General features: G+C 39.4%; 2 protein-coding genes and 1 non-coding gene across 15 annotated transcripts in view; all 3 read left to right on the forward strand.

The window, feature by feature from the left end:
* LOC108413069 (transcription factor 4) overlaps positions 1-8,472 on the forward strand; it is a 296,629-nt gene extending 288,157 nt beyond the window's left edge. For all 11 annotated transcript variants that reach the window (XM_037545968.1, XM_037545971.1, XM_037545969.1 and 8 more), the window contains one exon: positions 2,687-8,472. In XM_037545968.1, coding sequence (XP_037401865.1) covers positions 2,687-2,735 — 49 coding nt within the window. In that variant the 3' untranslated portion in view covers positions 2,736-8,472. The remainder of the gene's footprint in view (positions 1-2,686) is intronic.
* A 7,838-nt stretch (positions 8,473-16,310) lies between these two features.
* Positions 16,311-22,927, forward strand: part of LOC108439006 (cingulin-like protein 1) — an 89,522-nt gene continuing 82,905 nt past the window's right edge. For all 3 annotated transcript variants that reach the window (XM_037546178.1, XM_037546179.1, XM_037546181.1), the window contains exon 1: positions 16,311-16,446. In XM_037546178.1, coding sequence (XP_037402075.1) covers positions 16,336-16,446 — 111 coding nt within the window. In that variant the 5' untranslated portion in view covers positions 16,311-16,335. The remainder of the gene's footprint in view (positions 16,447-22,927) is intronic.
* Positions 18,756-18,913, forward strand: LOC119265463. The gene has a single exon (XR_005131659.1). It is a non-coding gene; the product is annotated as a U1 spliceosomal RNA (small nuclear RNA).

Below are 22,927 nucleotides of genomic sequence, written 5' to 3' on the forward strand. Positions count from 1 at the left end.
GTCATAATTATGAGAAATCTCATTATTATGACATAGTATGTCATAATTATGGAAAACTCATTATTATTTCTTACTAAACTGCTTTTTTGTGGCATAAACAGGCTTCCGTATATTACAGTTTCGTTGCCATGAAATAGCACATTCATATACACTAAGTATGACAGCGGTTTAGTATAAATATGAACAATTTTAGGTAACAGTTTACTTTGACGATGCTACACACCATTGACATAATCCTGTCATAGCAGACGTTATATGCTGCCATGAGCATATATTATGTATTATAACATAATGACAAATAATAGTAATGATAACGTGGCACTTTACTATTATTAATAAACTGAAATTGTCTTGACAGCGTATGACATCTGCCAAGGCATGGTTATGGCATGGTTATGTCAGTGTTATATAGCAGTGTTTAAGTAAAGTGTTACAATTTTCGGTAACACTTTATTTGAAGGCTACGTACATAAGGGCTTTATGACGCATTCATAAGCACTGAATAATGTGTTTATGAAGCACTACTTGAACATTTATTAAGTGCTTATGTCGGTTCTCGCAACCTCACATAAGATGTTTTATGAAATAAATGACATTGTACTGACATAATAAGAATAAACATTGAAAATATTTACAGCACTAAACATTTAAAACACATATACATAATTGCATCAATCACCTGGTGGTTTCCAGGCATATTTAACCTGATATCAGTACAATGTCGTCTTAAGAATGCTGACATAAATAGTTATGTATAGTGTTTTAAATATGTTTAGTGCTGTAAATATGTTCAACGTTTATTCTTATTATGTCAGTACAATGTCATTTATTTCATAAAACATCTTATGTCAGGTTACGAGAACCGACATAAGCACTTAATAAATGTTCAAGTAGTGCTTGATAACCACATTATTCAGTGCTTATGAATGCGTCATGAAGTCCTTATGTAGGTAGCCTTCAAATAAAGACTTACCCAATTTTCTTACTATTCCTAATTTTTGGAGTTTGTGTTGTTGATATGAACACTTCAGTACAGGGGGAAATTATAATGCACTTGTAAAGCCTTTATTAAGCCTTATTAAGCCAGTAACTGGCTGCTCTTTACTCCTGATAAGCAATAACTAGAGTAAATTGAGCACTTTATGATTCATGATCTTGTGCTTAGTAAGGCTTAATAAGGGCACCTAAAATGTCATGTGACATTGTGACACGTATGCAATATGTGGTATATATATATATACAAATAAAATCTAGCGAATGCTTCATTCACTATATTTTTTGGATTCATAATAGTTGTAATGACCTGTGACAGCTTTATAAAGCTTAATTAAAGCATTAAGGTGCATTATAATACCCCCCCATATCCTTAAGCATCACTTTTATGGTTTGAGTTCTATGTGTTTGAAAATCTCTTCCATTCACAAACCATAAAATTATTCCCATCAGAAGGAAAACTCCAATGCTTCCAAACCCGAAGACGGACAGTGATGAAATATTTACCTGGTCTGTTTCATCACCTGATAAAACGGACAACACTCCTTCGTTACAGAGCGATAAAAGGCTCAGAAATGCTAAGAATGTTGAACTTTGTGTTCTAGCTCACCGCATCAAAGGTCGAGGAACACTCGTATTATATCCAGTGCATAGATAATGGCTTTACAATGTGATGGCAGCTAAAGTGAACCTGGCCTTCTCCTGCCTGTGTTATATCTGAGAGCAACACCATACCTGTAGCATAGCATACCACTGACCGGTTGCTGAACATGCCTGTAGTATAGCACTGCCCGTTTGCTCTTTTTACTTCAGTTTTGTTGGTGGAACTACTTTTTTCTGGAGGAAGAGTTTTCAAATACTAAAAATCATATATCTACAATGGACACCTCACATAATTATTGAAGTACATGATCATCTAATAAAGTGGCCAGTGGAACTTAATGTAAGTGCAAGGTGGGTGTTTCTAATAAAGTGGCCAGTGAGTGGAAGCACAAGGTGGGTGTTTCTAATGAAGTGGCCAGTGAGTGGAAGCACACGGTGGGTGTTTCTAATAAAGTGGCCAGTGAGTGGAAGCACACGGTGGGTGTTTCTAATAAAGTGGCCAGTGAGTGGAAGCACAAGGTGGGTGTTTCTAATAAAGTGGCCAGTGAGTGGAAGCACAAGGTGGGTGTTTCTAATAAAGTGGCCAGTGAGTGGAAGTACAAGGCTGGTGTTTCTAATAAAGTGGCCAGTGAGTGGAAATACAAAGTGGTTATTTCTAATAAAGTGACCAGTGAGTGGAAGCACAAGGTGGGTGTTTCTAATAAAGTGGCCAGTGAGTGGAAGTACAAGGCGGGTGTTTCTAATAAAGTGGCCAGTGAGTGGAAGCACAAGGTAGGTGTTTCTAATAAAGTGGCCAGCGAGTGGAAGCACAAGGTGGGTGTTTCTAATAAAGTGGCCAGTGAGTGGAAGCACAAGGTGGGTGTTTCTAATAAAGTGGCCAGTGAGTGGAAGCACAAGGTGGGTGTTTCTAATAAAGTGGCCAGTGAGTGGAAGCACAAGGTGGGTGTTTCTAATAAAGAACATTTCAGTCGGGTTTAGTTGCATTCGAGTTCTTCTCTGTTGTTTAGTGTGTTCATCATGTATGTTTGTGTTTTGCTGTATGAGAATGTTGTTCTCCGTTTACCAGACCATCTCTCTCTCTTTCTCTCAGGTCAAAGCTGCCAGACTTTTTCAAAATGGTGAGCGACCACTACCTTTGACGACGTCATTTATGCTCCTGACCGTCTGTAAAACAATCAGATCCAATCAGATCAATAAGTGAAGATGATCGACCTTCCATCTGACCAGCCAGCTTCTTCTTCTTCTTCTTCTTCCTCATCTTCTTCTATTTTTATTTGTCGTCGCTGTTTTTCGTTCCTCCTCCCCAACCCCGTCATGATGTTTTCTTGTAAAAGTATATCCTTACGTGTTCATTGGCTAAGGAAAAAAAAAGAAAACAGAGACACACGGGACATTTTTCCCTCTCTTTCCTTTTCAACATTCCCGGTTTAAAAAAGGAACAGTAAATATGTATGAAAATACAATGAAAACGATGTTTTCTTCTTCTTCTTCTTCTTCTTCTTCTTTTTATTTTCTTTTGGAAAATGTGCAAATCGTTGGGGGACTCTTCAAACATATCATGATGTTGTTTTAACAAAAGAAGAAAAAAAAAACCTTGGCAGAGCTGTTTGAGAGCAGCTCGCGGATTTTTCAATGGCAATCTCTCCACACTGTGGAAAACTCTTGCAGTTGTGCCTGACTTTCTTCTTGGAGAAGTCTAAAAGAGAAAGAGTAGATATATACGTTAGAAAAGAAGTCAATCCATTTATCGAGAGAAAGAGAGAGAGAGAGAGAGCGCGAAAGTGACGGGGGATATTCAGCCACAACACATCTGACGGGATGAGATGACGTAGGGAAGTTCGTGGGAAAAATGGTCGCAATAATGAATTCCTCTATAGATTCAAGTGCAGGAAAGTGTGAGGGCAACTTTTTAACCAGCAAACTCCTGGACGAGATGAGTTTGAAGGCCATTCCAGCGTTATACGTACAGAAGTCGGAGAGAGAAAAACGATTCGGAACCTGCACGCGAGTCGGAAGTTGCGTTCACATTACAACCGTTGAAGCTTTGCTCAGATCCAACATAAACCAGTGAGGAACTTTGACCTTTTAAGCTCCAGCTGTTAGAGCCTTCCCTTCAAAACTCACTACAAATCTATGGGATTTCCAGTAGTATGTTAGCACTAATCTAACACTGGACAGATTTGAAGCTTGTGAAAGACATTCCATGTTCTGTTTGAAGCTTATACCAGATATGAACTTGTAGCAGTTCTACAATGAAGAACCCACAGAACTGCTGCTGTTTTCCATTCCTAACTATTCACTGACACAGCTGTGTAGAACTTCCAGATTGACATTATATCTCGCTTCCATTGTAAATCAAACCATGATTCTTCTGGCAGTTCCTAATTATGCTGGTGGTTAAACTAAAGGCCTTCTGTTCAGCTCCTGAAGGCCTAAGCAACGGGAGAGTTCGCCTAGCCATATCTACCTAGATTGGACAGTTTTCCGTTGGACGGTTCGCGATTTTCCAGCCAGTCCAGACACAATAAGTAAGGCGACCTTGAAGGCCTTGAGGGCCAACTTATCAGATATCTGATCCAGGAGCATACGTTAAATTCACATTTAGACCAAAAAAACCGGATTCAACTCTGTAATGTGAACGTAGCCAAATTCCCAGGATCAGTCAGGATGTGCCGTGTTCTGTCCTAAAGTGACCGATGGAAGATGACTTGTTTCCCCCGCCCTGGACAATCCATAACTTGATCGATGTTTGTTTTTTGTTGTTGTTGTTGTTGTGGGTTTTTTTTTTGTTTGTTTATTTTGTTTGGTTTTTTTTGGCCAGATTCTTTTTTGCCCCATTGAAAGTCGTCCCCAATTTCCAAACCTGCCATCCAAATTTCTCCCGGCCAGTCTCGGAATGTGTCGAAAGCCGGCCCAGGATGTGTTTATGGTTGTTTTGAATCCAGATCTAGCCCCTCCTACCTAGTCCACCCCTCCCTCCCCCTGGCCCCCCCAATTCTCCCGGAGATGCAATTTCAAACACGCTACACTTCTACCAACGTGCCTTTTTAGAGTTCATATCATCACACTGCGCGAGAAGGACATTATCAGAATTTTTTAGGATGCAAGCTTAGGGAATTGTTAGTCATTAGGTCTATGCAGTCAGGTGTTTTATCAGCCTGGAATTTAAAAAAAAGTAAAAAGGTTAAAAAAAAAGGTATTTTTTGGATAAACTGTATTTAATGTACTGTATGCCTATATGTAATTAGAAGGCGTGTCCTGGACAGACCCCCGTTTTTGAGTATTGTAAAAATACTCTAAATCCCCGCCCCCTCCAGATCCCAGCCCCGCCCCCTTCCTCTCCCGACTCGCAGCCGTTTTTATTTTTGTTTTGTATTTTTTTGGTCGTCTGTTACCGAGCATTGTATCATAGCTATCGGCTTTTTATGAATATTGGCTTGTCCGTGAGCCGCTGTAGTCTTCAGTACAAATGTGTGGTTGTATGTGTAAGCAAAACAAAAAAAAAATTAAATTTTTTTTTCTCTTTTTTAAATCTTTCTCTTATCCTTTTGTCTGTTTCTGGTTTCTCTGTCGGAAAAAAAAGAAAGAAAGAAAGAAAGAAAGAAAGAAAGAAAGAAAGAAAAATGAACCCCGAGATGCGACAGCGGCTCCTTTTTTTGTTTGTTTGTTTGTTTTTTCAGTGGTTTTCCTTATCCAATCAACACGAGGCACTGAAACTGGAAAAAAAAAAGTCTATTAGAAAATCAATATATATAAATGTAGAAAAAATATATACGATATATAAAAAAAAAGAAAAGTGTCGTTTTTTTTGTTGTTTTTTCTCGGATGGAGAGATTCACGGGGAGAGCAGTTGCTCAGAAGCTTCAGCGCCGATGTCGCGTCTTAATAAAGACACCTGACTTTGTTCCGCGATCCGACGGGAAGCCTCCGCAGGACATTCAAACAAAAGGGACCCCCCCCCTCATGAGGCCCACCCCCTCCCACCCACCAAACCCGGGAGGGGCCGGCCGGCCGGCTAAGGAAACATGGACATTTGTAAATTTTATGCAACAAATGCAAACTTTAACCATTATTTTGAAATTGTGTATGTAAAAGTTATATTTTTACATGTAGACTGTTGTTACTTTGTGTTTAGATAATTTGTTGTACTTGTTTTTGGTTTTTTCTCCTTTCTTTGTTAAAAAGGCAGGAAAAAAAGTAATTGTGTGTTTTAAAAAACAAAAAAAAAAACAAAACAAAACAGTGTGTCACATTGAAAATGTAGTGAGGTCAAAAAGCTTCGAAATCGTTTCTTTAAAAAAAAAAGTTGGTTATATTTCTGGGAACATTTTTCTCTAAAAAAAATAAATACAAGGCGGGGTTTGGAACACAGAAAGGTATATGATATTTGTTTCAATCTTCACGATCACAACATTTCCATATTTAACTGTACGTTTTTTTTAAATGGTGTGTAAATAGTCGGGGCTCGCGGAATCTCGGTCGGGTCCTCGCTGTGTCCGAACTGAGCTGCTCAGCTCTCAACTTGCATTCCCCTCTTATATCGTAAAGATGCTCATGGCTGAAAGCGCACAACGCTTTCTTACATGGTGCTTCAGGGCTAGCGCTTGAGTTTCGTGTCGAGGCTGAAAGGACGTTCCTGTTCGTTACTGCGTTGAAAATGACTTTGTTCCTATAGTTTCGGACAGTATTTGAAGGCTTGCTGTCGTCATAGTGTTTCGTCGCTCAGTACAAAAAAGCTACATTTCCAAATTTTGCCCGACTTGTTGCTGAGAGTTGAAAGCGACGCTGTTTGTTTTCTTGTTCATATTGTACATATTTGTTCTTTTACTTTTGACCGCCACACAGATGTAAACATTCATACACTCCATATCGCACTGTCCAACAGCCCAACCCCCGCCGGCCCTGAAGGTTCTTGATAGGTTAAAACATTTAGGAAGGTTGGTTTACATTGGTTGTAAAAGAGGCAGATCAAGCGCTAATTTGCGTTAAAGAGTGATCACGATAGTCTGAATTAGGCATAACGTTGTCCATAATAAGATCAAAGGGGCAGTCCCTTCTTATAAAGGGGAGGAGATTATTATAGTGAATTATCTACTTCAGTTTACCCAGTTTGATAGTAAATACTGGTCTGGGCAAAAACATCATGTTGAATTGTAATAACGAAGAAATGACTTAGCGTCTAAACTTCCTTGTCATTTTTCCCTTAAACTGTTGCTTTGTTTTTCCGACGTACTATTTCAAAGTCACGAGTGATCATTTCAAGTCATAATACTGAGAAAATAAGTTATTATTTTGACATTTTAGACACACTTTTAGCTAGAAAAGCGATTAGGAACAGTTGCTGTTTTGTCTTACCTGGAAACGAGCTTCCATACAAAAAGGTGTTTATACCGCGCTGGTCACATGTTTATTACGAAGCACCTTCCTTAATCTATTGTTAGTTCACAACCTGCTAACCTGCTACATCAGCCACAAAAACCAGCACAAACTGTCGGCCAATAATTAGCGCCTGTTTTAGTAAACCTGCTTCTTTGGTTTGCAGTTTAAGGTCAATAAAAGGGAGACTGGGAACCTATGCAAAGCTTTTATGGAGTATTATGAATGACTACTGCCAGGTTAACGGAGTCAAAATGCAGTATTTTCAGTCCCTTTACACGTAGCTGTTAAACCTGAATGGTCAAGAGATGATCCAGAATTGTTTTTAAGTTAAAAGCTTCTTTACTAAACAATGTTGTTTGCCAGCACTTCTTCCCTTAATATTCATAGCTGTTTCCGAAAACTTTGGGGTAATTTTGGACGCATCATATTCCCTTTTTCCAGCCAAACCGGCGCTTCAGTTGGAATAGGTTGTTAACATGTAGGCATTTATGTGTTTGGTTGTTGTCTAGGACACAGTGTGGGCTAACCACCACCACAGTAACTTAATGAATAGCCAAGGTTTACGAATTTGGCCCAATACGTCAAAAACAGAAAAAAGGTTGCAAATAAAGAGTTTGTTTGTTTGTTTGTTTTATTGTTATTTTAACTTGCATAAACAAAAAAGATGTGTGAAACGTCGCTATATTGGTCATATGTTTATTACAAAGAGCCTCTGTTAATTTGATACGTTTTTAGTGGACAACCTGCTAAATTGGCCACCGTGACCAGCGCAAAGTCGGTAATTAGCGCCTGTTTTAGTAAACCTGCCCCAACGTTTTTTTTTTTGTTTGATTTCAGTTGAACGTTAAGAAAGGAGTGAAAGAAGCTGTGTCCACTGCCAGGTCAAAACTTGCCAGCACTTTCAGGTCCATCATCAAATTGAGTTTGATTCCATTTGTCTTCAGTGGGCAGTGAACAGTGGACAGCTCGTCATTTGGATTGAGTACGCAAACTTATCCAGTCTTCCATGCAGTATATATATATATATATATATATATCTATATATATATATATATATATATACATTCAGGAGCCTTTTAAAAATCATAAAATTATGAAAAAATGACTAAAAAAGGAAAAAGGTGTCCATCTAATCGTGACAAACAAGCACAAACCTCCACAAACGAACTGACTGGAAAATACAAAATCAGTGAACCGACTGGAAATCAACAGCGGGGGCACCATGGCTTCTTTTATAACCTGATTATTATTATCATTATTATTATTATTATTACCATCAATGGTTGTTATTATTTTATTCATTCTTCTGTATTTGTTGATTCATCCTTGTGCAGTGGTTTCAGACATGTTCATTTCAGAGTATTAGTCATATGTAATGGTGAAAATATATGAACTGTGGCCTTTTTTCATTCTTCTTGTTACTTGTGATGCAATTAAGTGAAGAAAAAAAAAAGAATAATACAGTAAGCAGAGAATTACCATGTACCAGTGCCTGGCTTTTTGTTATAAAGCTTCTTTTGTCTAGTGCTCTTTTTGCTAAGAAAATAGACTAGCGCACCCTATAATACAGAAAAAAAACAGGGGAAACAAGGAAAGTTCAATTGAAAGTAAAATAAAAACAAGTTATATTTGGCTTATTTTTTTGCAGGATCAATCCTTTTTTGTACCAGGAATATTGATGACAAAAAAGTAAATAATCAGTGAATAATAATGACTAAATAAAAAAGTCACGAACCGATTCGAGACATATTCCACTTTGTAGGTTTTTTGGAATCGTTCACAGTAAAATAACATGAGAAATAAAGAAGTTTGTTACTTTATTTTACTATTTAAAGACATTATTTTAGCGTGTGTTGTCGAGACGAAGCTGTACAGCGTCGGAGGTTCGGTCGGAGAATCTTGGGGGGGGGGGGGGGGGGGGGGGGTTTACGGGGGCGGGGCAGGAGCGGATCCATCCAAGCCTGAGCAGTGATTTACAACGTCAAATTTCAAAAAACAAAAACAACTACAGTTACACCTTCTTTTCCAACGTGTGGCTGTGTGCCTCAAGCCTTTTATTATTATAATTATTAATTTTTTGGTTCACATAATTTTTCAGTGTGTATGTTCTTGTTTTTATTCCCTTATTTCTTAATTATTGCTTTTTCTGTTGATTTTTCTTTTTGTATTTCAATTCTGTTTGTTATATTATAATTATTACTGTTGCTGTTATTGTTTTGTTTTTGTTTTGTTTTTTTTCAGACTAGTATCCGTGTCTAAACAGATCGTGTGCTGGAGTTTTTCTCTTCAAGCCAGCTCATCTTAGGCCATTGCCTGTTGGTTTTCATCTTGTAGTTACTCGATGAAGTCATGTACATGACCGTTCTGTAGCAATAAATGTGCCATTTTTATAACCTACTGCTTACATGATTCTTGCTTATTTTATTCCATTATGAATAATTCATGGTAGCTGCTGAATTATTTATAGTAGATGCTGAAAAAATTGTAGCAGTTGCTGAATAATTCATAGTAGATGCTGAATAATTCATAGTAGATGCTGAATAATTTATAGTAGATGCTGAATAATTTATAGTAGATATTGAATAAATCATAGTAGATGCTGAAAAATTCATAGTAGATGCCGAATAATTCATAGTAGATGCTGAATAATTTATAGTAGATATTGAATAAATCATAGAAGATGCCGAATAATTCATAGTAGATGCTGAAAAATTCATAGAAGATGCCGAATAATTCATAGTAGATGCTGAATAATTCATAGTAGATGCCGAATAATTCATAGCAGATAATGAGTAATTCATGGGTGTTTCTGAATAATCCATATTTCTCAATATTTTGTAGGACTTCTAAAAGGTAGGTATTGAATAATCTATAATACATAATATGTTATTTCAAATATTAGTACGTCATTGTCCGCAATTCAGTAATTCAGGTTAGGGGTGAGTATCAGGATTAGGATTAGAGAGTTTAGACATACTTTCTTTAGGAATGGTCCTGTGATGTCAGTGTGTGTCATACCTTTCCACATTTTCTCGTGTATGTGTGGAAACAGCTCTTATGTCTGTTCTCTCCTTAGGGGCTGTTCCGAGGTGACGTTCCCACTTTGCAGTGTGTATGAACAGGCCGGGCACTGAGTCAGCGCTCTGACATTACCTACCTGTCTGTCTTCCTTAAGTATACAAAATAAACAGCTTTGGAAAGGAATTTATAGACTCTATATGTAGGTATTGTGATATAAACCGAGTCTGTTCTACAGTTTCTCATTAGGTTGAATGAATAACCGACTCTAAATGTAGGTATTGTGATATAAACCGAGTCTGTTCTACAGTTTCTCATTAGGCTGAATGAATAACCGACTCTAAATGTAGGTATTGTGATATAAACCGAGTCTGTTCTACAGTTTCTCATTAGGCTGAATGAATAACCGGCTCTAAATGTAGGTATTGTGATATAAACCGAGTCTGTTCTACAGTTTCTCATTAGGCTGAACGAATAACCGACTCTAAATGTAGGTATTGTGATATAAACCGAGTCCGTTCTACAGTTTCTCATTAGGTTGAATGAATAACCGACTCTAAATGTAGGTATTGTGATATAAACCGAGTCCGTTCTACAGTTTCTCATTAGGTTGAATGAATAACCGACTCTAAATGTAGGTATTGTGATATAAACCGAGTCTGTTCTACAGTTTCTCATTAGGCTGAATGAATAACCGACTCTAAATGTAGGTATTGTGATATAAACCGAGTCTGTTCTACAGTTTCTCATTAGGCTGAATGAATAACCGACTCTAAATGTAGGTATTGTGATATAAACCGAGTCTGTTCTACAGTTTCTCGTTAGGCTGAATGAATAACCGGCTCTAAATGTAGGTATTGTGATATAAACCGAGTCTGTTCTACAGTTTCTCGTTAGGCTGAATGAATAACCGGCTCTAAATGTAGGTATTGTGATATAAACCGAGTCTGTTCTACAGTTTCTCATTAGGCTGAATGAATAACTGACTCTAAATGTAGGTATTGTGATATAAACCGAGTCCGTTCTACAGTTTCTCATTAGGTTGAATGAATAACCGACTCTAAATGTAGGTATTGTGATATAAACCGAGTCCGTTCTACAGTTTCTCATTTGGTTGAATGAATAACCGACTCTAAATGTAGGTATTGTGATATAAACCGAGTCTGTTCTACAGTTTCTCATTAGGCTGAATGAATAACTGACTCTAAATGTAGGTATTGTGATATAAACCGAGTCTGTTCTACAGTTTCTCATTAGGCTGAATGAATAACCAACTCTAAATGTAGGTTTTGTGATATAAACCGAGTCTGTTCTACAGTTTCTCATTAGGCTGAATGAATAACCAACTCTAAATGTAGGTTTTGTACACTCATTTGAGTGATACAGTTTCTAATTCGTCTGAATAAATATCTCACTCAGCTTGTCCAAACTAACAACAGTAGCAACAAAAGAATGCCCTTGTGAGCTGAGTCTGGATGGAACACTTACTAAACCGGATGGATTTAGCCCAATTAAAAAGCTATTCACCACACTAGCCCTCCCTACAACGGCATGTGTGTACAGTACACACACCCGATAACTCACATCAGAGAGAGCTCAAGCAGCAGTTATACACACACAACCTGCTCGGTACAATAGCCTTAGGGTCCACAGAAAGTGTACACCCCCCTTCTTGTGTTACATAATATTAGGTGCAGCAGGAACATACCAAAATTGGACTTCTCCAGCCCAGTCTAGCCAATCAGCAACATCAACCTATCAAATGCATGCTACTGAAGGCCTGTAGGAGGCATTCCCAATGTACTGAGGTCACACAGACCCAGAGAGCTTTCGGAATGATCCGACCCAAGGCCAGCTAATAGCTTTTGTTGTTTTAAAGCATTGCTGGAATGTGCCATAACAATGACTTCTCAGTAACATCAGAAGGAGATATGCACTTCATCATGAGCTCAAACAAAGGTAGTAAAGCAATGATACTTTACAAAGTATTATTGCTTGATCTCAGATGCTTATCCAGCCCCCTTTGCCTGGTATTTCTTCCCATGATACTTAACACTCTGTCTACATGATGTCCAACCACTGTCTCCATAATGTCCAACACACTGTCTCATATCAAACACATTGTCTCCATAATGTCCAACACACTGTCTCATAATATCAAACACATTGTCTCCATAATGTCAAACACACTGTCACATAATGGCAAACACATTGTCTCCATAATGACCAACACACTGTCACATAATATCAAACACATTGACCCTATAATGCCCAACACACTGTCACATAATAGCAAACACATTGTCTCCATAATGTCAAACACACTGTCACATAATATCAAACACATTGTCTCCATAATGACCAACACACTGTTTCATAATATCAAACACATTGTCCCCATGATGCCCAACACACTGTCTCATAATATCAAACACATTGTCTCCATAATGACCAACACACTGTTTCATAATATCAAACACATTGTCCCCATAATGCCCAACACACTGTCACATAATACTCAACACACTGTCCCATAACACTTAAAATACTGTCCTGTAATTGTGAACACACTGTTCTGTAATAATGAACACACTGTCCTGTAATACTGAACACAATGTTTAGTAATATTGAACATCTTCTTCTTTCGGCTGCTCCCTTTAGGGGTCACCACAGCGGATCATCTGCCTCCATCTTGCCCTCTCCACTGCCTCCTCTACTTTTACACCAACCATCTCCATGTCCACCTTCACTACATCCATAAACCTTCTCTGAGGTCTACCTCTTCTCCTTCTGCCTGGCAGCTCCATCTCCAACATCCTTTGACCAATATATCCACTATTCCTCCTCAACACATGTCCAAACCATCTCAACCTGGCCTCTCTGGCTTTATCTCCAAACTGCTCCACCTTCACTGTCCCTCTGATCTGCTCATTTCTAATCTTGTCCATCCTTGTCACTCCCAACGAAAATCTCAGCATCTTCATCTCCGCCACCTCCAGCTCAGCCTCCTGTCTTTTAGACAGAGCCACAGTCTCAAAACCATACATCATAGCAGGACGCACTACTGTCTTGTAAACCTTCCCTTTCACTCTTGCTGCTATCCTTCTGTCACACATCAGCCCTGACACCCGTCTCCACCCACTCCATCCTGCCTGCACCCTCTTCTTCACCTCTTTTCTACACTGTCCATTGCTCTGGATGGTTGACCCAAGATATTTGAAGTCATCCACCTTTACGACCGCTACTCCTTGCATCTTCACCTTTCCACCTGCCTCCCTCTCATTCACACACATGTATTCAGTCTTGTCTCTACTGACCTTCATTCCTCTCCTCTCCAGTGCAAACCTCCACCTCTCCAGATTCTCTTCCACCTGCTCTCGACTCTCACCACAGATTACAATGTGATCTGCAAACATCATGGTCCATGGAGCCTCCTGCCTGACCTCATCTGTCAACCTGTCCATCACCATTGCAAACAAGAAGGGGTCAAAGCTGATCCCTGATGTAGCCCTACCTTCACCTTGAAACCATTTGTCACTCCAACTGCACACCTCATCACTGTCTCACTATCCTCATACATGTCCTGCACCACCCTAACATACTTTTCAGCTACACCTGACTTCCTCTTACAGTACCACAGTTCCTCTCTTGGCACCCTATCATATGCCTTCTCTAGATCCACAAAGACACAATGTAGCTCCTTCTGACCTTCTCTGTACTTCTCTACCAACACTCTCAATGCAAAAACTGCATCTGTGGTGCTCTTTCTGGGCATGAAACCAAACTGCTGCTCACTGATCTGAACCTCTCGCCTTAGCCTTGCTTCAACAACTCTTTCCCATACCTTCATGGTGTGGCTCATTAACTTTATACCTCTGTAGTTACTGCAGCTCTGCACATCACCCTTGCTCTTAAAAATGGGGACAACATTAAACATCTCCATACCTCCACAGGTATGTCATCTGGACCAACTGCCTTTCCATTCTTCATCCTTTTTAAAGCTGCCCTCACTTCCACCTTACTAATTCTCTGCACTTCCTGATCCACTATCTCTCCCCCCGTTGTCCTCCTCTCTCTCTCGTTTTCCTCATTCATTAGTTCTTCAAAGTATTCCTTCCATCTACTCATCACTCTCTGTTCACTCACTATTTCCCTCTCTATCCTTTATCAGCCTAACCTGCTGTACATCCTTTCCAGCTCTCTCTGTTTAGCCAAACGATACAAGTCCTTTACTCCTTCTTTACTGTCCAGCCTCTCATACAGCTCATCATAGGCCTGAGCCTTTGCCTTTGCCACCATTATTTTTGCTATGCGACTAGCCTCACAGTACTCCTGCCTTCTTCCTTCATCTCTCTGGTTATCCCACTTTTTCTGAATACTCTCCTGGACTTCCTCATTCCACCACCAGCTTTCCTTGTCTTCTTTCCTCTGACCAGACGAAACACCCAACACATTCTTGCCAGTTTCTCTCACCACCTTAGCTGTAGTTTCCCAGTCCTCAGGTAGCTCCTCACTGCCCCCAAGGGCCTGTTGCAATTTTTCCCTGAACTGCCTGCAACCATCCTCCTCCTTCAGCTTCCACCATCTAATCTTTGGCTCTGTCTTCACTCTCTTCCTCTTCTTTGTTTCTAATCTTCTTCTACAGACAATCACCCTATGCTGCCTTGCTACACTTTCCCCTGGTACCACTTTACAATCTTCAATCTCCTTTAGGTGGCATCTCTTGCTAAGGATATAATCCACCTGTGTGCACCTCCCTCCACTCTTGTATGTCACCCTGTGTTCTTCCCTCTTCTGAAAATACGTGTTCAGCACAGCCATTTCCATTCTCTTTGCAAAATCTACAACCATCTGACCTTCCGCATTTCTGTCTTTCATACCATACATACCCAGCACCTCTTCATCCCCTCTGTTCCCTTCGCCAACATGTCCATTGAAGTCGGCACCAATCACTAATCTCTCCTCTCTAGGGACACCATCTACCACTTCATCCATCTTACTCCAAAATTCCTCTTTCTCCTCTAACTGACAACCAACCTGTGGTGCATATGAACTGACCACATTCAAAATTATACCATCAACCTCCAACTTCAGGCTCATGATCCTGTCTGACACTCTCTTTACATCCAGAACACTTTTCCCAAGCTGTTCCTTTAGGATTATCCCTACTCTATTTCTCTTCCTCTCTATACCATGATAGAACAGTTTGAATCCACCTCCAATGTTCCTGGCCTTGCTTCCTTTCCATCTGGTCTCCTGGACACACTTAATATCTACCTTCCTTCTCTCCATCATGTCTGCAAGCTCTCTGCCTTTACCAGTCATTGTCCCTATGTTCAGAGTCCCTACTCTAACCTCCACACTCCTGCCTTTCCTTCTCTCTCGCTGCCTTCTAACCTGCCTTCCTCCTCTCCTCTTTGATGGTCTTCGACCTACAGTAGTCCAATTTCCACCGGCACCCTGCTGGTCAACAGCACCGGAGGCGGCCTTTGTTAACCCAGGCCTCGACCGATCCAGTACGGCAATCATATTTGTGATCCGCATGATAGTTTCGGCGCAAGTTGTACGCCGGATGCCCTTCCTGACGCAACCCTCACCATTTATCCGGGCTTGGGACCAGCACCAGATTTACACAAAGTATCACCCCTAATGGCTGGTTTTTAGTAATATTGAACATAATTTCCCATAATACTGACCAGAATGTCACATAAAACTGAAGACACTGTCTCAATTATACCAATAAATGTCCTATAATACTGGACACATTGCCCTATAATACTCAACACACTGTCCTGTTATATCTAACATACTGTCCCATTATACTCAACAAACTGTCCCATAATTCTCAACACACTGTCTTGTAATACCAACACAATGTCCCTTAATACCTAACACACTATCCTGTAATACTGAACACACTCTCCCATAACACTGATCACAGTTGTCTCATAATGCCTAACAAACACACTGTCCCATAGTACTGAACACACTGTCCCACAGCACCAACACACTATGCCATAGTACCTGATTCCATCCTGATGTAGAGAAAATAAGAGTATCAGAATATGAAATGTCTGAAATTCCACATTTAATCTTTTCAGTCTTGTTTTTTATTTTAATTCTGTACTCATTTGTTGCTGTAATAAGCTGAAGTGAAATTAATTCATCAGGATGTTCTGAGTGCTGCACTGCACCACGATCAAATTCCTCAAATAGTTTTGGACCGTCTACTTCTCCAAATATGGAGAAAGAAAATCCACCCTTATGAAAGAGTGGGCGTCGAACGGAAGCCTGGTTTCTAAAGACTGTGGTGCCTTCCGAACTACTTTTCCCATAATCCCCATGCTGAGAGGCAGTGAGCCACGCCTACGCTCTCCACAGGTAAACGGACTGCACACGAGAGGGCTGAGTAAACTCGAGGAGCGGAGCACGCACGGCAGCATCACCGGACAGGTAACTTTTTAATGGACTAATCCATTCATTCAAGATTTTGCTGTGGAGTTTAGGCTCAGGCTGATTTGCTTGAACTGGGCTAATTTACGGCTTTTAGTGAGGACACAGCAGTTAAACACTGATCAGGACAGCGCTGCTGCTGTTGCTCGTGAGAAACTTTGAGATTGTAAGAAATGTGGAGTACCTGTAGTTCCTAGATGGATAATTGTGGAGGTTATTGAGCATTTTGGTGTCCAGGATGTTGAACCTGTGGTAAAGTTTGCAGTTTGTGTCTCAACAGATTATTTTTATCTGCCTTTCATAATCAGACATAAGCTGAGGTGGATAGTACAGAGGTGTCATGGTGATTGTTTTGTAATTAAGCAAGCCCACAAATTAATATATGGAGGCCACTATGTCAGTTTATTATAACTTGTGGCGTCAATGTAGTAAACTGAGGCCTCATTTACTAATTTGTGGCCTCAATATACACATTTTTTGCCTCAGCATAGTTAATTGTGGCCTCAACATAGGAATTTGTGGCCTCAGTATATTAAATTGTGTCCTCAATATAATGATTTGTGTCCTCTATGTAGTAAAATGTGGACTAATACTATAGTATACTAATTTGTAGCCTCAGTTTAGAAATGATTGAGTTCAATATAGTAATTTATGGTCTCAATGTAGTAAATGGTGGACTCAATATAGTAATTAGTGGCCTTAGTATAGTAAATTGTGGATACAGTATATTTAATTGTGGCCTCACTATAGTAAACTTTGGCCTCACTATACTAATTTGTGCCCTCTATATAGTAAATTATGGCCTCAGTATGGTAAATTTTTGTGGCCTCAGTATAGTCATTTGTGAGCTCAAGATAGTAAATTGAGGCCTGAGTGTAGTAATTTGTGACCTCAGCATAGTAATCCATGGCCTCAATATAGTAAATTGTGGCGTCAATATAGTAATTAGTGGCCACTATAGTAGGTTGTGTCCACCATATAGTAATTCATTGCCCCATTATCATGAATTGTACCCTTAATTTAATTTTTTTAAGTTCATTTTGGCCTCAATATAGTAATTTGTGGCCTCAATATAGTAAATGGTGGCCTCAGTATAGTAATTCATGACCTCAATGTAAATTGTGGCCTCATTATAGTAATCTGTGGCTCACTATAGTAATTTGTGGGCTTAGTAAAGTAAATTGTGGCCTAAATATATTAAATTGTGACCTCAATATGGTAGTTTGTGGCCTCGCTTATGTAATTTATGGGTTTAGCATAGAATTTTGTGGCCTTAATATAGTAATTTGTGGCTCCTTAGAGTCGTAACTAGTAACCGTCACTCTTTTATGCTTTTCTTTTAGATGTACTTGAGAAACATTTTGATAGATTTGTACTTTTCAGTGGACCGAATATTGTCCAGATGCTCATTACTCCTGTAAAGTGATCTACGTTTGAGTCATTAATCTACATTTTGGCCACTCCACATTCCCTTTTTGGGGCTTCATTTTGTGGCGATTCAGCTTCTGGACTGCTTCACTGCTGTTCACTCCTCACTTTGGTGAAGCTTAACGTTTTATTTTAGACCAAAAACAAAAGAATAGAGCTGTAAAAACTGCAGTTCTGTGTGTTACTCAGTATTTTTTTTATCCACTGGTTTTATTGTCCTACTTGACTCGGCATTTCATTCCAGTGAGAACGGTTTTATTGGACTACGGGTTCATTCCTGATCTGGTTTGTGATTAGAAGCTATCAGATGTGATGTAATGGCAGCCTAGCATCCAAAGTCTGTGTATTGCTGGCATCCTTTGGAACAGTCCACGTCTCATGAGTCAATGCAGTATGAGTGATGTCATGCAGTGGTCAGTATGTGACATAATGGACATCGTTCTCGTCTTATCTCGAACTGTAATCCACCACACGAGATCCAGCTCATTACTGTCTCCCAGAGTCCTTCATTAGTTTCATCAGGTGTGTTAGATTTGGGTTGGAGGTGTAACCTGATAATAGCATTGATGCTAAAGCATTATTGGAGGTGAATTACAGCCCCGTTTCCAAAAGAGTTGGGACGCTGTGCAAAATGTAAATAAAAACAAAATGCAATGATGTACAAATCCCCATATTCCAGTGAAAATAGTACAAAGACAACAAATCAAATGTTGAAACTGGGAAATTTTCTTGTTTTTTGAAAAAGATAGGCCCATTTTAAATTTGATGCTAACAAAATGTTCCAAAAGAGTTGGGACAGGGGAACAGAAGACTAATAAAGTTGTGTAATGCTGAAAACCACCTGTTGGCTAATTGGCCACAGGTCAGTAACATGACTGGGTATACTTACCTGGCAGGGGAGATACCATGATCAAGAAGGTGGTTCACCCAGGGTGAGGCTCAGCCATTGCACCCCGGTTATGCTGACCCCTGTGAATTCCCCAAATGTGGGAATCTCAACTGGATATTTTCTGGTAGTGGGGGACTGCATTCACCCTCTGGGGCAGTCGTGGGCTGTAGGTTAGGGAACCAGCCCTGTGACCGGAAGGTTGCCGGTTCGATCCCCTCGGCTGACGGTCCATGACTGAAGTGCCCTTGAGCAAGGCACCTAACCGTGGTGCCGTGGATAGGGCTGTGTACCACTCCAGGCAAGCGTGCTCACTGCCCCCTAGTGTGTGTGTTCACTAGTGTGCATGTATGTGAGTGTTTCACTGCATGGATGGGTTAAACGCAGAGGTCTAATTTCACAGTGTGTAAACACAGAGACAAATGGTTCTCAACTCAAAAGAGCATCTCAGAGAGGCGGAGTCTTTCAGAAGTGAAGATAATGAGGGGGTCAACACTCTGAAAGACTGCACAATCAAATAGTGCAACAATTCAAGAATAAAGTTCTTCTCAACATAAAATATTAAATAAAGTTTCTCAACATAAAACAGCAAAGAACTTTAGCTTTTCATCATCTATGACACATAATATCATTACAAGATTCAGGGAATCTGGAAAAATCTCTGTCTGCAAGGGACAAGGCCAAAAACCAGTATTTGCTGGCTGTGATTGTTGGGCCCTCAAGCAGCACTACATTAAAAACAGGCATGATTCTGTAGTTGAAATCACTGCATGGGCTCAGAAACACTTCTGAAAACTGCTGTCTGTGAAAACAGTTCATCGCTGCGTCCACAGATACAGGATAAAACTCTAAAACTCAAAGAAGAATACATACAAAAACAGGACCCAGAAATGCTGCCACCTTCTCTGGGCCCAAGCTCATTTAAAATAGACTGAAGAGGATATGGAAAAGTGTCCTGTGGTCCGACAAATAAAAAAACTTTTGAAAATCTTTTTGGAAATCATGGACACTGCATGTACAGACCTCTGAAAGCATTTGGAGCGTTATGATATGAAAAATACAACAAAGGAGCTGATGAGCAGCTGAAATCCTACATCAAACAAGAACAGGAAAACATTTCACTTTCAAAACTACAGCAACGTCTCCTCACTTCCCAAACACTCACAGAGTGTTGTTAAAAGAAGAGGTGATGAAACACAAAGGGTAAACAGGGTCCCAACTTTTTTGGAACATGTTGTTGGCATTAAATTCAAAATGGGCACATTTTTCAAAAAAACTAAATTTCTCAGTTTTGACATTTGATATGTTGTCTTTGTAGTGTTTTCCTTTGGAAATATGGTTCACACGATTTGCACATCATTGTATTCTATTTATATTCTGCGCAGCGTCCTGACTTGTTTGGAAATGGGGTGTAGTCTTACCTGCAGTACCTGTTATTTTAATCCAATATGTATCTGCAGTGTGTGCATTACATCAGTGTCACTGAGAACGTGGGGGTCCTGCCCATTGAAGGACAGGGTAACAAAGTATGCAGAGAAACAGATGGACTACAGTCTGTAACTGTAAAGCTGGTCAGTGTAGCTGACAAAGTGGACAATGATTGTAGAAAGAAGTAGGTGGGTTTTAATGAAGTGGCTGGTCAGTTTAAGCATTTTATGTAATAAGTGTTGCTTAATCAGCTGTATCTCTGTCAGATAGAGGAATGCTCACATGTGGAATTTCTCAGTAGGGTGTAAGTTTTGGTGAGGGGTGGGCGGTGGGGGGGGGATGGTAAGGGGTGCCTTCTCCTAATGCTTTTTAACATTCCCACCCAGCCAAACATGAACAGAGCTGTGTTTAGGTGTGTGTGTGTGTGTGTGTGTGTGTGTGTGCTGCAGAAGAACAAGGAAATCTGTTCACTATTAGCTGAATCTAAAGGAATAGGTTGGGTCGTAGGACTTAACTGAACCGATACACAGGCTTTCAGCTCTGATGCTGTTTTCGATCCTGAGCTCCAGATTCTGTTATATCACTGCCGTCACCACAAAACCTTGTATCTCCATTTTTGTCATTTCTCAGTTTTTGAGATAATTTGAAAGTACCTGCTGTACTTTGCATTGTGTGTAAATTTCATGATGAATGGACCAGAATAAACATCCCAAAATGACTTGGAAAGACGTCTGGTTCCATTGAGTTACGTTAAAAGTAAAGTCTGTTTTTTCCTTCTCCTGTAAAGTTACCATTTTGGGAGATACAAGTTTTTTCTTATGACAGCAGCAATATTTTCTAGTATTTTCGACTTTCAGTAGAAAACAAAACTATGAGTTCAGCTTCTTTTATTATAAGGGTTTAAAATGACACCACCATCTATTTGACTGGAAAGAAGAGTTACAGCCTCATACGACGCCCAGCTATTGAATGTACCTTATCAAATATGAAAGTTATGAAGAATATGACAAAGTGCATTTTGGAACCACCGGTGGTGTTGTGTGATGAAAATAGCACCAACCAGTTTAGACTCAGTTCTTTTTGAGTCCTCTTTAAGTCATCTGATTCATCTGCCTGGGGAAGGGGGCTGAAGCACAACCCACCTTATAAAGCCTTCTTCCGCATTTTGCGTGCAATTACACATTTCCACCAGAGAGGTCTCCAAATCCCCCAAACGTACATAGTGCCTCTTTAATAATAGTATTTGTTTTGGCACTTTAAATGGCCAGGGCCCACTGGCGGGCCCAGAGTTTTACTACACACTTCTATAACCTAAGAATAGCCCAGGTAGTTTTCATTGAAGTACCAGTAGTTACTGAATAATAAGCCTGAGATTTTAAGGGGTCAGTATAGGGATATACGTTTAAATTGCTGTAACTCTGATTGTAGCCATACTTTGGTTGCATAGTTGTACATTTTTATTGGTCACCCCCTACTTATCTGACCTAATTTGCACCCCTGGCCAATGAAAACAGCCTAATTTGCATAAGTCTATGTCTTTTTTTTTAGTTAATTCAGCATTTCGGCTTGACCTCCTTCCAAAAGGACCATTGACCAGTGTGGTTAGTCATCTAAGCCCAGATGAATGGCCTCCAGCAGTGACCGGTTCTTCAGAGCTGAGCCGGTGATTTTAGTCTCCATTTATAAACTCGGTCTGTGTTTACCTGCAGATTTAGAGTCTACACACCTTCCATTGTCCTGGTTTGCTTCCCACCTTTTAGCCACTTGACATCTAAAAAAGCTACTTTTGTCTGTGAATGTGCGAGCGCACCCTGATACTAGCATTACTGTTACCTTAGCTATGCAGTGAATTAGTGAGAGCATCACTCAGACAAATATTATGCCACAGATGTGGAAACATTCCTGACTTGCTTATTCATATCATCTCAGATGGGGGGGGGGTGTGTGGGTGAGATATAATCAATAATCACGATTTTTTAACTAGAAAATACCGTGATACTTCACATAGCATTGATTGAAATACACTTTGTCCAAAATTGTCTAGACATTTGAGTTAACATTAAAAAGTTAACACAGAATTAATAAAATCAATGTTAATGCTAATAATTAATCAAGTTAATAAATTAGCATTAATGAATTTAATGAGTTAGCATTACTGAAGCATTACTCTTGAGTCAAGTTTCTTTATTGAAATAAATATCAGCATTAATACCGTTAATAAGTCTACATTATTAGATGTAGTAAGTTCAGATGATTAAACTCAACATTTTAGCTTTAATGCAGTTTATAAGTTAAGCATTAATGAAGTTAATAGGTTTGCCTTAATTAAGTTAATATACTGGCATTAACACAGTTAATAGAGTTGGCATTAATAAAGTCAGCATTAATGAAGCTGTTAAATTAGCATTATGAAAGTCAACAGGTTAGCATTAATGCATTTAATGTGTTAGCATTGCTACAGACAGTGCATTTGTATTACTTAAGTTTAAGTTAAGGTTACATTAAGGAAATAAGTCAGCGTTAGTAAAGTTAACGAGTTAGCATTGATACAGTTAATAAGTCTAAATTATTTAGTGTAGAAAGTTGACAATATTAAACTTAATAATAGCATTTATACAGCTAAAATGTTAGCATTATTAAAGTTAATAGGTTAGCATTAATGCAGTTAATACGCATCCAGAGTGCTGTTAATCTACAACTGTTGCTGCTCCTAAGCAACTAAGTTTCATAATAATAGCA

Source organism: Pygocentrus nattereri, chromosome 16 (genome assembly GCF_015220715.1).
Source record: "Pygocentrus nattereri isolate fPygNat1 chromosome 16, fPygNat1.pri, whole genome shotgun sequence".
Lineage (NCBI taxonomy): Eukaryota > Metazoa > Chordata > Actinopteri > Characiformes > Serrasalmidae > Pygocentrus > Pygocentrus nattereri.